The 24765-nt window shown below is 43.6% G+C and overlaps 1 protein-coding gene across 2 annotated transcripts in view; it reads right to left on the bottom strand.

The window, feature by feature from the left end:
- Positions 1-226: 226 nt before the first annotated feature.
- LOC121269157 (integrin alpha-8-like) overlaps positions 227-24765 on the bottom strand; it is a 154136-nt gene continuing 129597 nt past the window's right edge. For both annotated transcript variants that reach the window (XM_041173670.1, XM_041173671.1), the window contains exons 25-30: positions 20625-20777; positions 19665-19784; positions 17780-17893; positions 13589-13690; positions 7171-7293; positions 227-2971 (exon numbers count right to left, since the gene is read on the bottom strand). In XM_041173670.1, the coding sequence (XP_041029604.1) occupies positions 2918-2971; positions 7171-7293; positions 13589-13690; positions 17780-17893; positions 19665-19784; positions 20625-20777 (666 nt within the window). In that variant the 3' untranslated portion in view covers positions 227-2917. The remainder of the gene's footprint in view (positions 2972-7170; positions 7294-13588; positions 13691-17779; positions 17894-19664; positions 19785-20624; positions 20778-24765) is intronic.

Raw genomic sequence — 24765 nt, 5'->3', positions numbered from 1 at the left:
GCAAAATGGCTGTCAAATTACAACAATAACTACACTTCAAAAGTACTTCATTGGTTGTGAAGAAATTTGAGATATCTTAAGGTTGTGAAAGGCTCTATGTAGTGCAAATCTTTCTTTCTTTCATGCTACAAGTTTACAAACCAGATTTATCTGCATAGATAGGATACAGTCCTGGTGACACCTGGCATTAACCCACTGTGAGTATAAAGCTAATATGACACGTGGAATTATTAACATCAGCTAAACTTTATTATTCAAACCGAACAAGTCAAGTAGATCTTTGCAGCCTTCAGAAAGCATAGAATACAGACATGCTAAAGAGGTCAATCATATTAAACTTTGGAAGAAATTTAACAATAAAATTTTGCATTTACTTAGCACTTTAAATTGAATTTAGAAGTATTTGTTTACAGGCTATGGCAAAGTTATTATGGAATTTGTGGTATTCATTAATTATAATTAAAATACCAATAGCTAACTAACTCAGAACTGTTTTTGGTCTTTGAAGCTCTATATCCTTCCATCTGATTTCAAATATGGAGAAAAGCAGAAGGATGATTTATAAGGGGAAAGTGGAAGGAGAGAGAGAGAAATAGACACACATGGTGATAGAGCACTTTCCTTGCTATTGTTATTGCAAGAAGTCGTCATCATGTCATCATCATGTAGAAGCAACTTATGCCAGCTTAAAAAACAAAATTTGCTTCTTAAGCAGGTGAAATTATCAGGTCCTTCCCAGTTAGAAACTTCATTTAAAAACTTCTGAGGTGCAGTTTCCCTGTTTGCAGTTTTCCAGTCTGTTCTCCAAGACGTGGCCGGAGTCCAACACTGAAGAAAACAGTGTGGAAAAGTTTCACCCCAGTTATATTTGTCCCTGTTCCTCCTCACCTTAGCCGAGGGAGAGTGTCAGTAGTTGTTCCATTGTACCATGTCCACACAGACACACACACACACACACACACACACACAAACTTTCTAGCAGATGTCACTTGTATTCCCTTCATAACCTAGGGGAAGTGAGACAATTGTAGTGACCAGCTGAAATCCTCAGGGATCTGGGACTTGTCCATTTGTCTTCCGGCAGAATTTTCTGGCTAGCGGACGGGCGGGCAGAGCAGGAGCTGGCACGGGCAGGCAAGGACCCGATCGCCATACGTGATTGTGTCCGGGCCACCATTTTGCTTGGGCAGGCCAATTAAGGCCCGCCCAGCGTGAATCATGGCTCCCGAGGACAGCTGGAGTGGACGGGCGGCAGCAGGACTGCAATGACCACCAGGTCCAATGGTGACCCGGCCGCCTGTTTAAAAAGCTGTCAAACGTGGCTACTGACAGGGCTCCCCAGAGCGCTGCAGGTGAGCAGGCCAGGCAGGAGGATAGAGCCCCTCATTTTTCTGACGATTGCCTTGCTGCCCTCCTCGAGGAGGTGACAACATGGTGGAGGTCCTCATACCTCAGGATGGGAGGAGGAGGCCCCCCCCACATGACCAAACGTGCCTGGGAAGAGGTGGCGGAGGTGGTGAGCTCCCATGATGTGGTGCGGCACACCTGGATCCCATGTCACAAGCGCTTCAACAACCTCTTACACTCAGGAAGGGTGAGTACCATGTTGGCATTGGTCACTTAACCCAGTGGGTAGGCTTTCCCCCCTGGTGCCCCACTGAACCCTCTTATCCCACCTGTGGATGAGGTTGATACAAATATCTCCTATCTGCTTGCCCAATGCGCTCATGGAACAGCCTGAAGATTGCATGGGTGATGAAAAATCGCCATCAGTTGGCGTCTCAAGGGCCTTAAGTGGCCCATTAATTAATGGCGGGTGCACATTGGATATCATCGCGTGCCCGCCCAATGAAATATCGCATGGCACGCGGTGACATTGGGATGCTTGCCCGACATCATCATGCGTCTTTTTATGCGTTGGCGCGAGGGTCCCGCCCTGGCATGCCAACGGGAAATTTCTGCCCATAGTGTTGCGCTAGGAAATGCCTTTAACTGCTAAGCCATTGGAGAAGATCACCTGAATTCTTGTTTTGAAGACAAACCAAAGAAAGAGGAACAATCTCAAAAATGATAACTTTAAAATGCACAGAAATTGATGCACCTCAAACTGTCAAGTTGTGATTTGCATAATTATAATAATTGAGGAAATTGTTAATTATAATAGATATGACAGTTCATACAATATGAGTTGAATAACTTAATGATATCCAGTGAGATATCCAAATATATAAGATACAAGCACTGATCAGCTTTATTACAAAAGGGCTGCTTGACTTTGGTCTAGTGGAAGACCAAGTGAGGGAGTATTGGATAAAGGAATGATTGGGTCTGATGATTGCCAAAGTGAGTGGAGGAGAAGGATAGTGTGGGAAGGGGCTGGATAAGCGTTGGCAGTTTTGCAAGTTAATTATGGTTAGAGTGAGTAACCCTGAAAAAATACAAGTATGAGTTAAACCTGGGCTAGCTTCATAACATTATGGGAAGTCTGGTCTGATTACTTTCTGTTTGGCCTGGGACAGTGGCTTACTCAAACAGAAAATTGTTCAATTCTGGAGTCATTCAATATATAGTCTGGAATGGAAGGTTTATAAAGCCAACAGCTGTTTTTAAGTTATTTTTATACTTTGAAAGCACTGCAGGAACCATTTACAAACTCAAGTTTCTGATAGGGGAGGCTTGACTGATGGGAGCACCTTAAAGGTATGTGAGGGTTCCCTGTGCACTACTTTGACTTTCATGATGGAAAACCACACACAGCATGTCACCAAGTTTCTTATATTCAACTGATGATGAGTGAGATTCCCATTGGTAGCACCAAGTTGGAAATTTGACTCATTGAATTGAATTGGAATTTGGAGAGGCTGCGGTTTCTTGATGCAGATATGAATGGGAAATGGGCATTGGGATTGGCTGGATGTTACAGCAACCCTTCATCTTGAGTAGGCAGCAGTTTCCTTTTGAAAAATCCACACTGTAACAAAGAAGGAAAAGGAAGAGGTAAGTAAAAGAAAGCTCTTCAATCATTTGCCATGTCTTCCAATTTAGCAACAGTGAGCATCAGAACACCACTCAACACCAGTTTGGCATGTAGACAAAGCCCAGTCTGAACATAACCTAAGATAAAGGGTCAGATCACAGATCACAAGCCACCTATCAGACTCATCTAGATTTAAAATTTAGAAATTGGGCACAAGTCTGATTTTAAAAATATAAAAATTGATATTTTTCCCTCACTTTACTCTCTGTTTCATGATGAGGAAGCTTGAATTCCAATGTGTCATGAAATTATCAAATCTTTCATAATATTATTGTGGTTTATTGTAAAGTAGGTTTATGAGTGTGAGTGTGTATAGTTCTGTCTGTGTGATTTAACTGAATTGGAGTTAGATAGACTGACTGCAAGGTTGAAATTATCAAAAGAAGTTAGATGTAAAAGGCATTTGAAACACTAATAAATAAACATGGATGAGGGCAGCATTTCGGGTGATGATGGAAAGTTGCATTTTTAGGTAAGTGAAAGGGTTGTTTAGGTTTCAAAAGGATGACAGGATGTTTACAACTAACAAGGCCAAGCAGTATGTTTATTTTTCCCAAAGGTACTGACCATATTGGCAACATGAAAGATTTTTATATTATGGGAAAAGTAAATTTCCAAAGACATATAGAACAATGGAATTCACAGATTAAAGAGAGAGAAACATATACAAAGAGGGAAGGAAGATTATGTAGGGGTGCGGCCATGTGAAATCCTGAAAGGTACACCGTGTTACAGGCTTAGAGGAAGCTTCTAGCCACAGAGTCTGCTGTGTCCAGTAACTAAAGTTGCATCAAAAAGCCTTTGGAATTCCACTGTCATGTGGGTGCTGTGGTAAACTTGCTGGATTGCCTATCTAAATTTAAAAGCTATTTTGAACTGTTGCCTTAAAGAGGGTGTGTAGTTGGGAGTCGGGTTAATTAGAAATTTTGGGATTTGTTATAGTATTAAGTAATTGTAATCTTATGTATGTACTCAAAATATTTTTGTTTGTTAAATAAATGTTTTAATTTAATTTTTAAAATCTTTAAAGGTGGTAGTAGACTCATTACTTGTGAATTCAGTGCACAAGTTTTCTCATAATAAATACAAATTGCAAATGGTTGTGATAGCGTGGCTAAGTTTCCCTTGTGGATTTGGTCTGCCTGGCACACATCACCCACCACATCATAACAAACACAGGTGAATTGTCAAAATGCATCGCCTTGCAACAAATATCATGATTCTCAGCCTACATCTTCAGTCAGTTCTTCTACTTACTGGCAATTTAATTTTAACCAATTGAGTATGTTTAAGTATAGTACCTCTCAGCTTGTCTTTGAGTGAGGATGTTTCCAGCTGGTCATTGTACTGTAGTTGGCTGTTGTTACATGCTGACTGTAAGTATAGCTGTTAAGATAACTACCTGGTCTGAGAGTCACTGGGATTGATTTGTTGACTGCCCAACCTATTGCAAAGAAGTCCGTCCTCCCCGCCCGGGCCCTGGCCCTGCATCCCCCCCTCCCACCCCACCATAACCTGAACCAATATGTAGGGCCTAATCTCATTTAAATCAGGGAGAATGAGTTTGGATCACCAACCAGTATCTCAGTGAAGCTTGCTGTTATGGGGCCTTAAAAACAAGAGAGTTGTGTGGGGTTCAGAGGTTGGGGTTCCTGGGTTTCGACGGCAGCAGCCCAGATCACGTTTGTGCACATCGGGGGAACACTCCTGTTCCTTTGAGGCTCACAAAAATAATTCAACACTTAGCTTTAGTGGGCCTTTCCATTCCATTGGCCTGCAGTGGGCAGGTCCTAACCAGGCCAACGTGAAATAGCAACTGGGTGGGATTGGGGGGGGGCCTTACTTATGTTCCAGAAACTTAATTTCTATATTAGAAGGGCCTATGGCCTGAGACAGATTTTGTACAGCCACACCCAAAATAGAGCCTTCCCCATTGCCAGTGTTAACCTGGCAGTGAAGCTACTAATCCCATTTCAAGGTTGTTACTGTTCTGTTAATGGCAAGTGAAGGCAGTGCAATTTGAATTTAATAAAAATCTGGAATTAAAAGTCTAATGATGACCATGAAATGATTGTCGTAAAAACCCATCTGGTTCACTAATGGACTTTAGGGAAGGAAATCTGCTGTCCTTACCTGGTCTGGTCTACATGTGATTCCAGACACACAGCAATGGTTGACTCTTGAATGTAGACCATAAGACCATAAGACATAGGAGCAGAAATTAGGCCAATTGGTCCATCGAGTCTGCTCCACCATTCAATCATGGCTGATAAGTTTCTCAACCCCATTCTCCCGCCTTCTCCTTGTAACCTTTGATCCACTTACCAGTCAAGAACCTATCTATCTCGGTCTTAAATACACTCAATGACCTGGCCTCCACAGCCTTCTATGGCAATGAATTCAATAGATTCACCACTCTCTGGCTAAAGAAGTTTCTCCTCATCTCTGTTCTTAAAGGTCTTCCCTTTACTCTGAAGCTGTGCCCTCGGGTCCTAGTCTCTCCTACTAATGGAAACATCTTCCCCACGTCCACTCTATCCAGTATGTTTCAGTATGTTCCCTGAACAAGGGCAATTAAGGATGAGCAATTACTGCTGGCCTAGCCAGTGATGCCCATACCCTGTGACAGAATAAATCAAACGATGTTAAATTTGAAGCCCTGTTGGTGCTTTATTGTGCCTCTCTGACCAACATTTTTATCCGAATTATAACTTAAACAGTAAGAGGATTGTTTGCCTGCTATAGAGATAGCTTGTACAAGGATGTGCTGGAAATTCTTCACTCTGAGATGAGCTGAAGGAGACAGTGTACAGGGCTAGAAAATACATTGCTTATCAAAATTAAAATCAAAGTGTCTCGGAGAAGGGAAACTGAATGATTGGCAAGAAAAGAACCTTGTGTTGCTACTGTCAGGAAATTTTACCACATCAGCAAAAACAATCCTCACAGCCATAGAGGGCTGAATTTTTGGCTATGGGTTGGGAACGTGACACCCAGATGAATTTCAGGTCCGACCCCACCCCTGAGCTGATCCTGTTTTTAAATGCAAATGGTTGAAGTGGCCTAATTAGAGGCATCAAGCACCCTTAGGAGGCAGGAGCTGCCTGCTGGGTGTCATTGGCAAAAGCAGACAGCAGCCATGTTCGCTGAACAATTGATGATAGCTTCATGGTCACCATCACTGATGACTAGCTTTATATTCCTGATTTATTTATTGAATTTTAAATTCTACCAGCTGCCATAGTGGGATTTGAACCCATGTCTCCAGAGCATTAGCTTGGGCTTCTGGGTTGCTAGTCCTGTCATGCTACCACTATATCACTATCTCCTCCCCTAAGTCTTCAGGACAATTCCCAAGAAACTTCCTGGGGCCCCATAGTGAACCTAACAACCAGGCTGCTTGGGTTTGCTGAGTAAAATTTGAAAAATTCAATCCTGAATGGACAGGCCCCTTAACAAGTTCCTTAAGGATATTATGGAGCTGTTGATTGGCTCTGGCCATGTTTCCTGCTCCCCACTGGCTCACCAGCCCTTTGAAAATACAAAACTGTCCTGGAGGCGACAGGATTCTGAGATATCACCTGGGACCAGGAATTTTAATTGTCGCCCATACTGGGTCCCAACCTTTTGAAAATCCAGCCCATGATCTCTTCCTGTGTCCTCTTGAGCTAACTGACTGCTCCTGGACTTAACTGTTGCATGAAGGTACAGTTTGAAATAGTTGCTAACTATTGTTATGATGTATGGCATTTTAATCCTCCCACCCAAACATTTTCACACTGCAAGTTCATCACCAACAAATTCCCTTCCTTTTCCCTTCAATACAAATCTCTCTTCCTTGTCCCCACATCAGATTTCACAGGGTGGAAGTGTCACCTCCACCACTAGGATGATAAACTGGAAGAGTGAATTGCTCATCCATTTCAGATTTAAAGTATTGGAAATGAAAATCAGGCTGTTTTTATAAGGAATGGAAAATTAGCTTTGCCTGTTTATCGATCTAGCAATGAAGGTGAAAATTAGCCCAGTATATTAATCAAAAAGGGGTCTAATAATGATTATGAAGCTTTTTCAAATGCTGCCTATGCACGTTTTTACTGTTACACATGCTGTTTCATCTTCAACATAGATACCTTCCAAAGAAGGAATGCCACCAGAGCCACAAGTAGCAGGCCACCAAGCACGGCAACTATAATGCACCAGGTGGGCACGGGCACGACAATTTCAGGGCGACCGTGTTCAATAAGAGTTTGGACCTAGGAAAAAGAACAACAGCTGGTCATGGATCTTATTGCGAATGATACATTTCCACTATAGTAGGGATAGCAACCCCGACAGATTTACCCAAATTCAGATCAGCCAGTCCATTCTTTTGAACACTCTGTGGATTTGTGCTCCTTCCAAATTCCAATATCCCCAAATCTTAAATGAATCTAAAGAAGCCTGCACCTAGCAACGTGTTCCTACAAGTCTGCCATTGGAAGAATTTCAGGAGAAGGTGACTTCTTTTTTGCTTCCCCACTTGGACATGTTACACTTTGGTCCACATCTCCTCTGATAGTTGAGAGTGAAGAACAGTTGAATTCACCTTTTGTGAGGAATGAAGACTTAAAATATTGATACTTATTTTAGAGTGGATGGAAGACGGGTGAGTATGTAACTTATTGCCACCTCAAGTTTAACATCTTTGACTTTCAATAGCATTACAATCGCTGAGTCCTCCACTGTCAACATCCTGGGGTTACCATTGACCAGAGACAGAAATGGACTAGCCATATAAATACTGTGGCCACTAGAACAGGTCAGAGGCTAGGAATCTTGTGACGAGTAACTTGCCTCTGACTCCCCAAAGCCTGTCCACCATCTATAAGGCACAAGTAAGGAGTGTGATGGAATACTCTCCACTTGCCTGGATGAGTGCAGCTCCGACAACACTCAAGAAGCTCAAGACCATCCAGGACAAAGCAGCCCGTTTGATGGGCATCCCATCCACAAACATTCACTCCCTCCACCACCAAGGCACAGAGTCAGCAGTGTGTACCATCTACAAGATACACTGCACGAGTTCACCTAGCCTCCTTAGATAGCACCTTCCATACCCATGACTGCTACCATCTAGAAAGACAAGGGCAGCAGACACATGGGAGCACCACCACCTGGAAGTTCCTCTCCAAGCCTCTTACCATCTTAACTTAGAACTACATAATCATCCTATCACTGTCACTGGGTCAAAATCCTGGAACTCCCTCCCTAACAGCACTGTGGGCTGTACTTACAGCACATGGACTGCAGCGGTTCAAGAAAGCAGCTCACCACCACTTTCTCAAGGGTAATTAGGGTTGGGCAATAAATGCTGGTCTAGCCAGCGATGCCCATATCCCATGAACAAATAAAAAAGCTCTTTGTACAGTTGCCACACAGACCTCTGGCATAGACTGTACTGAAATAGAAAGCCTTCACATTGACTGTATTCATGTTATTAGGTTTTTCTCACACTTCTGCGTCAAATTTTTCCCAAAGATATTCCTTGATCCCCACATTGACCCATTCAATGGTCACACTTGCTCATGAATCAGAGAACTGTGGGTTCAAGTCCCACTCCAGATATGTAAGCACATAATCTAGGCTGGCACTCCAGCACCACTAATGAAAGGCTGCAACTTCAGATGTGCGATTTTCAAAGGAGATGTTAAACCAATGAACCATTTGTTCTCTTAGGTGAGCATAAACAATCTCACTGCACTATTTCAAAAAAGAACAGCACAGTTCTTCCCAGAGTCTTAGTCAATACTTTTCCCTCAATCAGCATCAATAAAAAAACACAGATTATCTGGACATCAACTCATTGCTCAGGGACCTTGCATTGCTGAACTGGCTGCTGTATTTCTTAGATTCCTCATTAACACTTCTGAAGTTCTTCATTGGCTGTAAAGTTCTTTGGAATGCCCTGGGGTCATGAAAGACACTTTATAAATGCAAGTCTTTCTTTTTTGCTTTGTATAATAGCAACTGACGATATAAGTTTGTCACACTGTAATTGTACCCTTCCTTCAGTGATGGCTTGGAAGCGCCACAGTGTAGTATATATCAGTTCTTTGGCTTCTTCCACAGGGAAATTTCTAAACTCCAAAACAATGCTCACTGAATTGAAGTTCAGCAATTCATTTGAAAATGAGCCTAGTTAATGCATGTGTCTTCTGTCTATCAGCGATAGCTCGCTTTTCTCTGAGACAAAGGCCCACATTCTCGCTAAGTCGAGATGACTCAGGAACCCTTTAAAATTGGCGGGCAAGACCTGATTCCAGGACTCCCACCCCCGTTCTTGTTTCTGGCAATTTTATCTGGTGCAGGTTAAGGGTGCGTGTAGCCTGCCCACACACACCGCTCCCGCCCTTAATTGCAGGGATGGGAAGATTAAGCCATCTGCAATTTCATGGCCTCTCAGACCCAAGTCCCAAGTGGGGGAACAAAAAGGAAGGCACCTGCTCCTGGAGTTCTTTCAATGACAGGCTTTTAAATACAAAAAGAAAATGTTCCTTCAATTCAATGCTGTAATATAAGTTAGATGTGTTTTTACTGCAGTGCTTTGGATCTCTAGTATTATGATCTGAATTTATTTAAATGCCCAGAATTCTTTTAAAATGAAAAACACATTCAGCATCTGTTACTTTGAGAAAAAAAAGTTTCCACCTGCTCCTGGACTGCTTTGATTGACAGGCAATCTGGTTTTTGTTATTTCAGTAGGCTCCATTGTCTGTGAGCTGGAATGGTTTGGTAGCCATGGTCATTATGAATGCTTGGCTGAGTTTAAATATCTCCAAAACTACTTACCTCAGCAAGGGGCTATATAGACATTTTGATTGACAGTAGATTATTAAAGGATTAGCTGTCTTTTGTATGGTTATAAAATCAATGTTTGTTTTTAAAACAGATTGACTACCTGAGAGAATTGCTTCTTTTGAAGGAAAGTTTTTTTTAGTAATGGGTGCATTTCAATGAGATTAGATTATTAAAAGTTTACTTGTTTTTAATGTCCATTTCAAAGATATCCTGAGGTCTGCCTATCGTGGATACTGGGTGAGCGCTATGGAGGATAAATGGGGAGCATGGAAGGGTACATGAGGGGTGTATGAGGGAGTATGAGCAGACATAGTGGATATGAGGGGACATAGAGAGGGCATGGGGGTGGGGGTGGTGTGAGGGGGTGGAGGGGTGATGGTTTGAGGGCCTGACATCCATCATTAAAACTAGGCCAATGTCTTAGTAAAGAGATGGGTGTTGTGGCCACCATTCAAGACAAAGCAGTCTGCTTGACTGGCACCCTATCCATCACCTTAGAGATTCACACATTCCAACATTGCTGTGTATCATCTACAAGGTGCATTGCGGCAACTTGCCAAGGCTTCTGCAACAGCACCTCCTAAACCCGCGACCTCTACCACCTCAAGGTATCAGGGTGGCAGATGAATGGGAACATCTGCAAATTTCCCTCCAAGTCGAACATCATCCTGACATGGGAATATACCCCCATTTCCACACTGTCGCTGTATCAAGGTCCTGGAACTCAGTCCTTAAGAGCATTGTGGAAGTACCATGGACATGGATCACATGGACTGCAGTGGTTCAAGAAGGCTTCTCACCACCACCTTTGCAAGGGCAATTAGCAATGCACAACAAATGCTGGCTCAGCCAGCGATGCTCACATACCAAGAATGAATAAAAAACTTAGTGAGTACTTCATTAATTCGAAAGCATTTCAGGATCTCCTGATATCCTCAGGCACTCAAAGGGAGGGAGATCAGCACATGCACACCCCAGGGCCATCCACCCAGGTGACTCCCGGAGTGTCCAGCCCATCCAAATCCCTTCTTCCTGTGGCCCCAGCAGCTCCAGCTTCACAGGCCAAGGTGGGTGCCACGGTCACACAGCAGGTCCCTGAAAGCCGGCTAGGGCCCTCCAGGTCTCGGCCCTCCAGAGGCCACACGTCAAGGTCATCGCAGACAGTCAGCAGGCTGCCTCCACCTCCAATGTGAATGTCGGGGGAGCACCAAGACAGGATTAGGAAGGTTAAGAAGATGTAACTCTTTCGAGTACAAACACGTTTCCATCTATTTCAGATGAAGTTACATTGTTTCATAGTTTGCCATTGTGAGATTTGAACTCTTGATCTTGGGGTTACAAATCCAGTACCATAACCATTTGGCTATTTAGGCCAAGCAAAAGCCGGGTTTCATGAAACGCTACAACCGAATTTGGAGGCCTTGGGCCACTCGGGCACACGTTAAGAAGATGTAGTTGCACTGCCTGGGCAGAGGTGTTAATCACTTGTACATAATGTTCACTATTGTAAATAAACTCCCAAGAATGTCCCCTTGCCTATGGCTCCTTGTTATTATGGGCAGTATTCGTGTCAATGAGATGTGAAACCTTGGTTCAAGCACAAGATAAAGGCAGGTGTCTCTGTCCAGAGCTTCTTCCCTGTGCAGTGTGTAACCTTCAGATCAAAGTGATGGTCCGGCTTCAAACTCCCTGGACACATTACTGAAGCCTGCACCTCGATGGTGCTTGTCATTGCTGCCAGAATGTTGTGATCACAGAGTGCAAGCGAGCTGCCCTCAGCCAGACGGGAGTCAGGTATTCTCAGAGGCTATGTGAAGATCTATGCAGTGTCCTCACTGCATGTTGTCATCATCTTCCTGCAATTGAGCAACTATTAGGACCTCCACTATGTCTCCATGACAGGAGCTTTATCACAGAGGGTATGTGCACTGCCATCAGCCAGACTGGAGTCAAACATTCACAGATGCAATGTGAGGATCTGTGGTGTTTCCTCACTGCATATCATCATCATCCTCCACAAATCTAGCAAATATGAAGGCTTCCCGAGCACACCTGCCTCACCTGGTCAGTGAGACAGCCTCATTGTTGTCATCCTTGCCTTCAAGGTCCTACTCACCCTCATCCCTGTTGACGTCCTCCTCATTGGAGGAGACATGCAGCTTCTCCATCTCCTCCTCAACCAGCTCCTCTCCCCATTGCAGCGCCAGGTTTTAAAGGGCACAGCAGACGATGATGATGAGTGACCCTCTGTGGACTGTATTGCAGGGCTTCACCAGACAGGTCCAGGCACCGGAACCTCATTTTCAACATCTGTATGAGCCTCTTTGTACTTTCTCTCTGCTGCTGTCTGAAGCCACCACACGGGTGTCATCAGCCACATCCTCTGTGATGGCCCTTGTCCCCAAGGAGACACCCCTGCAGTTTCTATGGACCCTGGAAGCTTTTCGAGATCTGAGACCTGCTAAGGATGTAGGTGTTGTGGTCAGTCCCTGAAAACCGTGCGCAGACCTGTAGGATGTGTTTGTGGTGGTCGCACACCTGCTGCACATTGAGCGAGTGGAAGACCTTGTGGATGACGTAGTTGACCACTTATTGCCACGGAGATCTGAGCATCACGTGAGTGCAATTAATCGCACCCTGCATCTATAGGAGATCTGAGATCTGGGCAAATCCCAGTGCTATTGTTCCTTGGCTTTCCTGGCCCCGGGCGAAATGCACAAGGTTGTGTGCCCTGATGAAGATGGCATCCGTGACCTCATGGATGCATTTGTGGGTGGAAGCTTGCAACATCCCACAGAGCTCACTTGTGAAGCCCTGAAAGGAGCCACTGGCCTAAAAATTGAGTGTCCTGGTCACTTTCACAGCCACTGGCGGTGGATGCCTCCATGTGCTAATTCCTGCAGCAGTTGTCAGATGTGACCAATCAGTCCCCTGGAGCTGTACAGTCTTCGGTGACACTGGTTCTCAGTCATCTGCAGCAATGAAAGGCGGCGTCTATAGACCCTGTGTCCAGCTAGGTGCCAAACAGTGATGTCTTGCTGTAGCTCTTCAGTGGTGTGAGTGGGAGCTCCAGCTGCCCCTTCTCCCTGAGGGTGCTGCTCTTCCCCTCCCCCCAAATTTGCCTCAACTGCAGGGCAGCTCTTGCCCTTCCCCCAACCCACCTTGCCTATGCCCTTGCCTGAATGCGCAGCGCCTCAATCTTGAGGTCCAACAGGCGACTCTCAAGAGCGCTGTGCAGCATTACTGTGCACTTACCTCCGAGTTCCCCTCAAAGTGCAGCTCGCCAGTTGCACACCTTATAAATGCCGCTATGAAACATGTCGGTGTGCAACCATGCCAATGTGCGCAGATGATCCAGAGTGGGGGAATGATTCTGCTGAGCTGGGCTTATAATGATATGCAGATGTATTACAATGAAGTTCCTGATGCCCGAGGGCAGGAAATGTGGCCTGCCATTGATGGGTGGAGTGGACGGTTGCAAATGTGTTTAATGAGGGCATGAAACTGACTTTTGGCCTTCCCATCATATTGTCTGCTTACCCTACCAAGCACACCCACCGCCATGGGGGCAGAGTATTCCGCTGCCGGTGGAACTTACAGGCGATGATATGCAATACCTAGAAATGTTAGCCAAATACAGTTGTGATTTGAATTTAGCTTCCAGCAGCTGAAATCTCCGATTCTGCCATATCTCATCCCTGTGTTACTTACCATCTTGTTGCCACTTGGGTATTCTACAGGTTTTACTTTGTACGGCATTTCTTGCACAATGAATGATGCTTTGGACTGGTATGTAAACTGCTTGTTAGGATTCTGCAAAACATAAAAGAAAAATGTGCTTCTGTTTTAATTTTTCCCTTTCTAATTTCTCTACACCTTTCCTGCAGGTATTGTCTCTTGTTGGGATATGACTCCACAGGCGTTGGCAGCTCTCTGGTACCTCTGGACATTCATTTTCAAACACAGGGTGGATGGACAGCGCCTAGGGGATAACTGAGTTTCCCCTTCACCAGCTCAAGTGTTACTCTTGATAGGATCTGATATAAATGCCAATACAAACAGTACAATCTTGGGTGATTCATATAACAAAAGCAAAACATTACAGCAGCTGAAAATCTGAGATAAGAGCATAAATTGCTGGTAAATACTCAGCAGGTAAGGCAGCATCTGCAGAGAGAGAAACAGAGTTAACATTTCAGGTTGATGACCTTTCATCAGAACTGGAAGTGAAAGATTTAACAGTAAAGGCAGAATCGAGGGGAAAAGGGGATGGGGAAACAAAAGGGAAGGTCTGTGATAATCTGTGAAACTCAGGTTCTCACTCCACAGATGCTGCCTGACTGGCTGAGCATTTCCGGCTGTTTCTAGTTTATATCTTGGGCATTCTGCTCCATAATTTTTGAGGCATCAATCCAAATTGCTATTCCCATAGGAAATTGGTGCAAGAGACATCATTAGGTCCTCAGTCCATGACATTACAACGTTTTCTCTGTTGTAGGCGCAGGCATTAAGGGGATCCAGGCCTTTCTCTTCTCCCATTAGCCTATGGACTGAGAGTCCCTTAGACAAAATACAGAGGGGAACATTAGGGCCTTTGTCTCTCTTTAACTTTCTCTTTTACCCTTCTTGAAGAGTTTAATAATACTAGATTACCTGCAACTCTCTTTTACCTTGACCATATGGCTTCTCGCAAGAGACTGACTAATTGTTGCAACACAGCCAATCCCAATTCTCTCTGCAGCTTATCTCCCTACACATGCATTTTACCCCATAGAGGATAACATTTGGGAGTGCGTCACCAGTTGATTTATTTCCTCACATCTGGCCAGGGGCACTGAAGCAACTGAAATGACACTGCGATTGATTGCTGGGACGGAACCTGGGTGTTTCCAGGTCTGTACAATTCAGTAGCACACCAGGAGGTGTATCTTCCAAATTAGCAATCAGGCTTCAAAAGGAGGGAATGTAATATTCCCAGGATGTTTCATTTGCATGGGGCACTCCAGAATGTGCCTTGCACCTGAATATTATGAAAGAAATTGGAGTGCAGCAGATGTCAAGATGCTAAGGACCAAATATTGTGGAGAAGGAGAGGTGGATGTGAAAATGCTACCTTCTGCCTCCAACCTTTGGCCTTCTGGTCTACAGGAGTCCTATAATTGACTGTCACATCAGGTTTATTCAAGATACCATACGCTGGGCCATCCTACCAACAGAAGCATAATAAAATGAGGTGGGTGGCAAGGAACCCCCTCTACCTTATGGTCGTAGGATTGCCAGGACAACACCTAGAACAGATGGCTCAGCGACATGTACTGAGAAAGCCCCAAGAAAACTCAGGGAAGAGGAGACAGAAGGTCTCTGCCCTTTATTCCTCCTCACTGTTTTTGAGGAATGTTTATTTCCCAGAGGAGGGAAAATCTGACAATGGACTATACCAGCATTGAATTTGAATTGCAACTTTTATGCCATAGAAGTGCTTTCCGTTACTCAGAATTTTGGAGATATTTTTAAAAACTTTGGGCCAAATGATGGCAGCACTGAGGAACTGGTCAATTGCTAATTTTGGCATTGTAATATCCCTATCAACGTCTTTGAAGTCATGCACCATTATCTTCAGATACATCATAAAGAGCACAGTGCACTCTGAAGGATGTGTCAAATGTACATTCTAAGTTCTCACATGCCAATCTCTTGGCTTTTGAGTGCGATTGTTTAGCTATGGAGAGTTATTCTCAGGCTCAGGAAGGTTTTACCTTCTGGATTTATGGGACAGAATTTTTGATTCACATCAGAAAAGGAGCCAGAGGTGCGAGGGCTGGAAAATTGCCTTGGGAGAGCGGCTTGCCGGTTTGCCAGCATGTTTCTGCCTTCGGACTATTTTAAAAGTGGATGGTTGGTGGGTTCCCACCACAAGCAGTAGGTAGCTAATTAGGGCCCATAAAGAACCTATTAAGAGAATTGGGCATTTTCCAGTCAGTAACGAGTTCCCCCCACAGCAGCCTAATCATGGCCAATATATAGAGGCAGACCAGGCACCAGTGTTCCAAATAACATTTTTAACCATCCCCATCTCCCCCCACCCGCAACTCCACAAGTGACTATGATTGTGAGATGGCTATAGTTGCAGTTGCAGGTTACCCTGTGTGCCGTTCTCCTTACAAAATAATGGCTCGGCAGCTGGGGTCAGTATAAATTTTCCCTTTATTCAGAAGTCTTGAGGGCTTCTCCATTGTGAGGTACTCTCGTTAACCTGTTTTGGCAGCTCCCATCTCTGTTGATGGAGTTGCTGATCTCTCAAGGCTGTTGGCCCTCCAGCCTCGGAGTCCTTAATTGGATAGCAAGCAGGCATTCTGGCCACTGATTGGTCAGCTGCACTAAAATCACATCAGCTCTAAGACCCCAAAACAAAACTCTGCCCATGATCATTAGGAACTGCATTGACATAGAGCTGGAACTTGCTGCATCTTAACTGCTAAAGCCCATCAGAGAAAATACTTTGCACTTTGGTCCAATATATAAAAGGTCCTTACTGCCCATCGCCTTTCTACTTGCCCCCTCCGATCTCTCCTGAAAATAATGAATTGTGCCGAGATATGGTTCCATTAGGCACTGTTGTCCTCCAGTATATCAGCCAACTGACCATTCTTCACCCGGGAGCTTAGGCAGTGAAGGACAACAGAATATCTGACTTGAGAAGTGTGGGGGGCATCACGGCCTTGCATGGTCCTATTCTCACCTAAATTCCACATGATCATTTTCCAGCACTGATCTTTGGACAACAATTAGGAATGAAAATTCTGGAGGATTTTTCCCTTCTCTAGTTCAGGGACTGGTTGGCCAATTATAATTGTCATCCCAGCTGAGATTATAGACATAGGGGAAAATTTTCTCCCCGTTGGAGGGGTGCTGAGCGGGAGTGGGCGCAGGTGGGCGAGCAGCTGACCGCCGCCCGCGATCGGCTGAGTGCTGCCATTTTGCGTGGGCGGGCCAATTAAGGCCCGCCCAGTGTGATATGCATCCGGAAGCGCTCAGTGCTCCCTGTGTGGTTGGGGGGAGTAGGCTGAGTCGGGGCCTGCGCTCTTTTGTGCATGCGTGCGAAAGAGCGCAGAAATCTCCCTGAGGCACAGAGCTGCCTCAGGGAGATTAGTTTGATTTTCAAAAATGTTAATAAAGAGAAAAAAAAAATTAAGACATGTCCCCTCATGTGAGAGTGTCACATGAGCCGGGACATGTCAATGAACTTTAATAAAAAAATGTATTTAATTTATAAACCCTTCATGAAACCTCATCCCGCCTGTGGATGAGATTTCATGACAAATGCGAAGGCCACCTGGGCTCTTCATCTGCCCCCCACCAACCTTAAGGCTGGACGGGCAGCTCAGTTAATAATGTTAATTAGTTTTTAAATGGCCTTTGACAGTTCGGCAGGTGCACAGTCGACTCCGCTGCGCGTCTGCTGAACTGAGGATCAGAATGACGCACGGTGATGTTGGGACGCACGCCCGATGTCACCACGCATCATTTTACACGTCCCGCTCGCTGACCTTGAAGATTCCAGTCATAGAATTGAACTTGGTCTGGAACCAAGCATGGTTCAGTTCCATAGATAAAAGCAAAATACTGCAGATGCTGGAAGTCTGCAATAAAAGCAGAAAATGCTGGAAAAACTCAGTTGGTCTGTGGAGAGAGAAACAGAGTTAACATTTCAAGTCCATATGACTCTCTTTCAGGGCTGGTTGAGTTCCACACTGGACTGTGAATTTATCAATGTTCCTCTGCCACCCAAGGCCACCATAATATTCTATAAATTTACGCCAGTTGACATCATAAGCAAAATAAGTAAGGCAAATGACTGTAGGTGACAGAACTTGCTCTATAAAAATGAAGCTTGTGGTTTACCTTAACGAAGAATTTCATCCTGAGCTGAGACTGTATGTTTACTGCAGCTCCCATCTCTTTCTCCAGAAGGCCCACACGACAAATAATTTTCACACAGGTTACAGTGGTGCAATTCTAGTAGGAAGACAACCTAGTTTTAGTCTTAAAGCACAATATAGTCTCTCAAAGTGAGACTTTTCTGAATGAATTGGAAGATAAACAATAAAATTTGGTCCAGTCTAAATCTAATTAACTCAAGACAAATCAAAATGAAATGACACTTTAAATCAAATGAATAGAAAATGGCAACTTATTGGGAATAATACAATATTTATCACAAGGCAGCATTTCCATAATCTTCTTCCTCAAAAAAATGGCATGTTAGAAATGAGGGTATGTTTTTCCAGTCTAGGCTCAGTCCAGATGAAAAATTTGTGACAACTGTGTCTCATTGGTCAAGGACAAGCAAGAACTTCTGGTGTTCCAGGACGTGAAATATTTGCAAGGCGAAACAGATAGTATTGTTTGGCAACTGGATTGCTCACCAATGAAATGAAAACAATTGCTGTTGCCAGATACTATTGCATCTAACCTTGCAAGCAGATAATGTAAACCAAGGCACACAGAATCCATTAATGTCAACATTAACTCTGGGGTCTATGTCATCATAACTCCAGAACAACTACTGGTAAAAACTGGGTGTAAATTCAGATGGTCTAAAGGGTCCATGCAGTAGGCTTAGAGAAATTACTAATAACAGACAGCCTAAGAGCTTTTGTTTATATATTTGTTCCTAAGGTTTTGTTTTATTATTTCATGGGATATGAGCATCACTGGCAAGGCTAGCATTTGTTGCTCACCCCTAATTGCCCTTGAGAAGATGATGGTGAGCCACCTTCTTGAACTGCTGTAGTCCGTTTCTGTAGTGGTTTGGTACAACTGAGTGAATTTCAGAGGGCAGTTAAGAGTCAAACACAATTGTGTGGGTCTGAAGCTACACGTAGGCCAGACAAGAAAAGGGAATTAGTGAACCAAATGGGTTTTCACAAAAGTCATGGTCACCATGACCTTTCAATTCCAACTTTATTAATTTTAATGCCACCAACTGCTAGGACAGGATTTGAACCCATAATCTCAGAGAATTAACCTGTGGGATCCTAGTTCAGTGGCATTACCACTACACCACCAGCCCCATAAGGTACATGTGATGCTAGCTAGGCCATAATAATGGTCATTTCTAGTAGTTACCATTGCAGAAACTTGAAATACCTTTCAGGTTCCTAATCTAAGGCTGGTGTTAGGTGATGGGAGCTTACTAAGTTCTGTAGAGTAGACTGAAAAATACTGGTGTGCTGCTTCAAAGCAAGTAATAATGATATTAGTGCTGATGAATAGTACTCCATGTTGGGATGTGTAGGTGAAAAGTGTTGTTCTGGCTAAGTGGTTCAAAAACCACCAAAGTAACATGCTGAACCTAAGCCAGAATTAATGAAGGGATGCATTGAATTGTTAGCTTACCCTGAGCTCTGAACATGTAACCACAGGATCAGGAAATAAATATGTGCAGCTACAATAAGATGCTGCAGCACCAACAGATCTGTTTGCAACACATAACTTCAAGTACATGAACAGCATGTGGAGGCTTGTGACAAAGAGGTCAGTGTCCTCTAAGGGCACATTGGGGAAGACTTACTTGTGGACAAGTTCTGTCAGCCAAAAGCAGAGGCAACAGACTCTGCAAATTAGAAGTGCCAATGTATTAAATCCGATAGACTAAATGAGAAAGTTCTGCGGAGTGATTTTATAATGACGAAAGGAAGGCTTGTTTTTATACAGTAGAATTAGGACATCAAGCTGCAAAGCCCATTGAGTTATTTTCAAATGACATTTTTATAAACATTCTCACCATATTCAAGATGGTCTCTTCCACTGAGTTTTCGAGTTTGCTGACATCTCTTTTATTTAAGTCATGACGGGAGTACTCAGTACTTATAGTCAGAGGGCGCATTGTACTCAATGGTTCTATCTACAGATGAAAGAGCAGTATAATTATTCATGTTTCTTGAATTCTAAGTAAAGTTAGATCATATGACTTTGAAAATCTCCTTAAAAGATAACACCTTCATGCAAAAATTGTTTTGAAAATCTTTTGTTTGGAGTGAACTAAAAGAATGCTCACTCTAATGGCTCAGCTGGTGATTACACTGCGATGCTGAGTCTTATGGACTAGAATAACATCCTGATTCAATCACTGACCTCTGCTGAGTTAACTAATGGCTACTGTGGTAGGCAATGGAGATGCTACAATCAGGGCACTGAGGTTAGAGAGGCAGAAAAGAAGTAAACCATGGTTCATGCTCTGAACTATCGAAAGTCTTTATGATGGATAAGGACGGAACTGGGTGTCATCACTGCGTACAGCATGTAGAACCCTGACCAAGCAACCGTTCTTCATGCCTAATGAGTCTTAGTGGATTGATCAAATATAAGGGCCAAACAGCTAAATGTAACCTTGTCATAATGCATGCAGCATTCATAGCAATAATGAAAGGCCTCTATTAAAACTACAGCCATAGCTATAACATGCTTGTTCTAACCACATGGCAGGATTACCTATTTGAAGAAGGTCTAGGTAAAAGCATCAGAGCCGCTATTCCATTAAATATAAAATCTTAATTTTAAAATAGTACCCTCGAAAGAAATCAAAGTACACTGAAGCATAAATTATTGTTATTTACAAATTTAACAAATTCTTGAAGTAGAGTTTTAAGGCAGTTCAATGTACCAACAATATTGACTATTCCATCTTTCTACTGCCATTTCCTCACATTCAAAAAGTACAAATTTTGACAATGTAAAGTCTTACCCAATTCTCAGCATCAGAAGAGTCCACAGTGCAGCTGATTCTACCCAATGGAATAATCTTAGAATTGAACAGTAGACTGTTGCCATGGAAATCTGCAGGCCAGTCCACTTCTAGCACGGCGTCACTAATTGTTGACGGACCATGGTTGTGCAGCTAGGGTTAGACACAGAGGGGTTGTGTAATTTTTTCTTCTAAGCCATTTGACACTGTATCACTCCATGATTTTATCTCTTGACAGGAATGAGGGTTAGTCACTGTTACACCATTCTGTTAGCCCTGTAGCTCGATACAATTATAATTCCTTTACTTCTCAAGTATCTGTCCTCTTCAATTGTTTCCGCGGCAACGACCTTAAGGCATTGTGTGTTAGACATTCTCATAGTCACATGAGTGCCAAAGCTTTTCCTGAATAAGCTTGTTTAGCTCTAATTTTATGAATGTCGCCCCTTGTTTTGAATTCTCTTGTTAAAAGGAAGGGTAATTTCCTGTCTACTGTGTCGGTTTGTATTTCCATTTTCTCATGCTTAGTTGTTCAACAATTTTCAGGTTAATATTGCATGTAAAATGAAATCATTTAAGATAAAGCTCTCCATAATTGTGTACATGGAGCTTTGGGCCCTTTTAAAATTGACAGTAAAATGGAGCATTTTCTAACTCTCAGCGCATCCCCACAAGCACAACTGAGTCCAGTAACTCAATTGGTGAGGACTTGCAAATGGGAATTTGCGTTCTGACACTGCATAGCATATTGAATCAGTGCATCGACCCATTCAGCCACTGCGTCAATTCCTTGGTTGGAGTCATTTTGATCTTTCCTGTCCCATAGACGGCCATTCCTCATTGAAGCTCAATCATAACCCTGGAACACCACCAGAAAACTGAAGCAAAATAGGATCCTTGCGCTTTCATGGCTTAAACATCTATCTGAAAACCAACTCCTAAAGAAAATAAAGAACAGACCAACTTTTGTGCCAAGACTTATGACTCAATTTTCACTATAACGGTGGGTACCTCAAGTTAGAAAATTCCCAGACTCGGCAGACCCAGCTTAATTTAAAGCACTGGATAATACACAATTTCCACTCCCAGGGGTGGGTGCGGGATACAGTCAGGCTTCCCAACCTCAGAAACAGAACTTAGGTGGCCACAAGGATAGGGAAGTGCTGAGGGGGCTGGTGTTCCCATGCATTTGTTGCCATTGTTCTTCTAAGTGTTAGAGTTATGGGTTTGGAAGGTGCTGTCGAAGGGGCCTTGGTGAAGACAGTGCTTCTCTGGACTTCATCCCAGTTGTAATAAAAGCAGTTATGCCTAAAAGCCATCACCCCTCAAACTATCTCCCCAGCCACTCCCAATGGCCCCTCATATTCATCATGCCAACTTAATGCCTACTCATGCTCCCCAGCCACTCCTCATGGCTCCTCATACCCTTGATGCCAACTCAATGCCAGCTCATGCATCCCAGCCACTCCCCATGAGCCCTCATATTAGCCATGCCAACTCAATGCCAACTTATAACTCAGCCACTCCCATAGCCCCTCACACTTTCCATGACAAATTAATATCAATTTATGCCACTTCTGTGCCCATTCTCCTAGTGTGCACTAAGTACATAATCAATTAGCCATATAATAACAATGGCATGTGAGGAACTGTTGAGAAAAAAAAGTGCCCATACGGAAATGTTCTTTGAAAAAAACCCGCTGTTCCAACAACCTTATAAATGTGTGAATCTGACAAACCATTAAACTATTACTATCAGAGTCTTCAAATGCTTCACATCTCTCAACCTTGTCCAAATAAACATTGAGACATTGACAAAAGAGATCACAAAAGGAACAATTTATTTTGCACACTTACAGATGTCAAACAACTTAATGCCTTAACTTAATTTCAACATCTAGCCATGAATGGTGGTGGACAATTAAACAACTAATTGGAGAAGGAAGCTCTACAAATATCCCCATCCTCAGTATGGGGGAGCACAGCACATCAGTGCAAAAGAGAAGGCTAAGGTATTTGCAACCATCTTCAGCCAGAAGTGCCAAGTGGATGATCATCTTGGTCTCTTCCTGAGGTCCCCAGCATCACAGATGCCATTCTGGAAATAGTCCTGAAGACTTGTGCTCCAGAACTAGCCGTGCCCCTAGCCAAACTGTTCCAGCACAGCTACAACATTGGCATCTACCCAGCAATGTGGAAAATTGCCCAGGTATGTCCTATCCAAAAAAATCAGGACAAATCCAAACCAACCAATTACTGGCCCAACAGCCTACTCTCAATCATCAGCAAAGTGATGGAAGGGGTCGCTGACAGTGCTATCAAGTGACATATGCTCAGCAATAACCTGTTCACTGATGGTCAGTTTGGCTTCTGCCACTCAGCACGCGACAGCCTAGGTCCAAACATTGATGAAAGAGTTGAACTCAAGAGGTGAGGTGAGGTTGACTGCCTTTGACATCAAGGCAGTGTTTGACTGAATCTGGGATAAAGGAGCCCTAGCAAAACTGGAGTTAATGGGAGCATTCAGGCTTGGTCTGATAAGTGACAAGTAACATTTGGGCCACACAAGTGCCCAGGCAATGAACATCTCCAAAAAGAGAGAATCCAACCATCTCCCCTTGACATTCAATGGCATTACTATCCTTGAATCCCCCATTCTTAACATCTTGGGGGTTTACCATTGACCAGAAACTGAACTGGACTAGCCATATAAATGCTGTGGCTACAAAAAAAGGTCAGAGATCAGGAATTCTGTGGTGAGCTTGTTGACCATCCACAAGGCACAGGTCAGGAGTGTGGTGGAATACTCTCCACTTGACTGGATGAGTGCAGCTCAAACTACACTCAAGGAGCTTGACACCGTCTAGGACAAAGCAGACCACTTGATTGGCATCACATTCACTGCTTTAAATATTCACTCCCTCCACCACTGGCGCACAGTGGCCGTAGTGTGTGCCATGAACAAGATCAAGATGCAATGCAGAAACTCACCAAGGCTCCTTCAACATCCCCTGCTAAACCCGTGACACTACCACTTGGAAGAACAATGGTAACAAATGCATGGGAACACAACCACCTGCAAATTCCCCTCCAAGATACACACCATCCTGACTTGGAACTTGATGGCCTGAATGGCCTCCTTTCATGATGGAATATATCGCTGTTCCTTCAGTGTCGCTGGATCAAAATCCTGGAACTCCCTTCCTAACAGCACTGTGGGTGTACTTACACTATATAGGCTGCAGCGGTTCAAGAAGGCAGCTCACCACCACCTTCTCAAGGGAAATTAGAGATGGGCAATAAATGCTGGCCTGGCCAGTGACGCCCACACCCTATGAACGAATAAAATGAGGTAAAATTATCATTTCACTTCACATGTCAAAACAGATTCCCTGCTAAGCTAATGTTTTTATCGGTCTGGGCTCTCAGCCAAGTGTGCATAATGAGGACAACCTGGATGAATAGGCATGAAAGGAGCATATGTTGACATTGAGTTGGTACGGAGAGTATGAGGACCCTTGTGGAGGTAGGGAGGACATCGGTAAGATCTTTTGAATGTACCTTCCAAAACGTTTCAGAACCCAGACAATTGTTCACGACTCCTCTAAGGGGATGTAAACCATGGGTCATGGAGAAGCGACCCTGACTCCACGAGAATTGCCAGGGTGTGGGAAGTGTCTAACCCCACAATGGAGTTGGCCATTGGGAGTGCAGGTTCGCCACCAGCACCCTATCCTGCACCAGTAAAAATTGTTGGCAGCAGGAATCCTGCAAACTGGTCACGCCCTCCATATTTAAACGGCTCCTGATTCCCTCTAACCCTTAGGGGCAATATTATTTGTGCTTCTGACATGTGCTAATGCTGTCACAAATCAATAATGCTATTTCATATCAACTCTTTCCAATTAATAATCAGGATTCAATTTAATTGCATTTCCCATGTGCTTTTCATATACACAAACATCCCTTGTCTCAAAGAAACTCAGTACAGCAAGATTACACCAGTCCAAATCACCAGGCTTTGTCAAATATCATTCCTCCTTCAAAAACACATGCCCATTTGAAAAAGTACATTTGGTAAGAAATGTTTCTGCTACAATTATTTTACTGAAAATTGTCAGCAAAGTGTGATCGCTTTTCT

This window comes from Carcharodon carcharias, chromosome 23 (assembly GCF_017639515.1).
Source record: "Carcharodon carcharias isolate sCarCar2 chromosome 23, sCarCar2.pri, whole genome shotgun sequence".
Classification (NCBI taxonomy): Eukaryota; Metazoa; Chordata; class Chondrichthyes; order Lamniformes; family Lamnidae; genus Carcharodon; species Carcharodon carcharias.
This window is presented reverse-complemented; position numbering and strand designations above follow the sequence as displayed.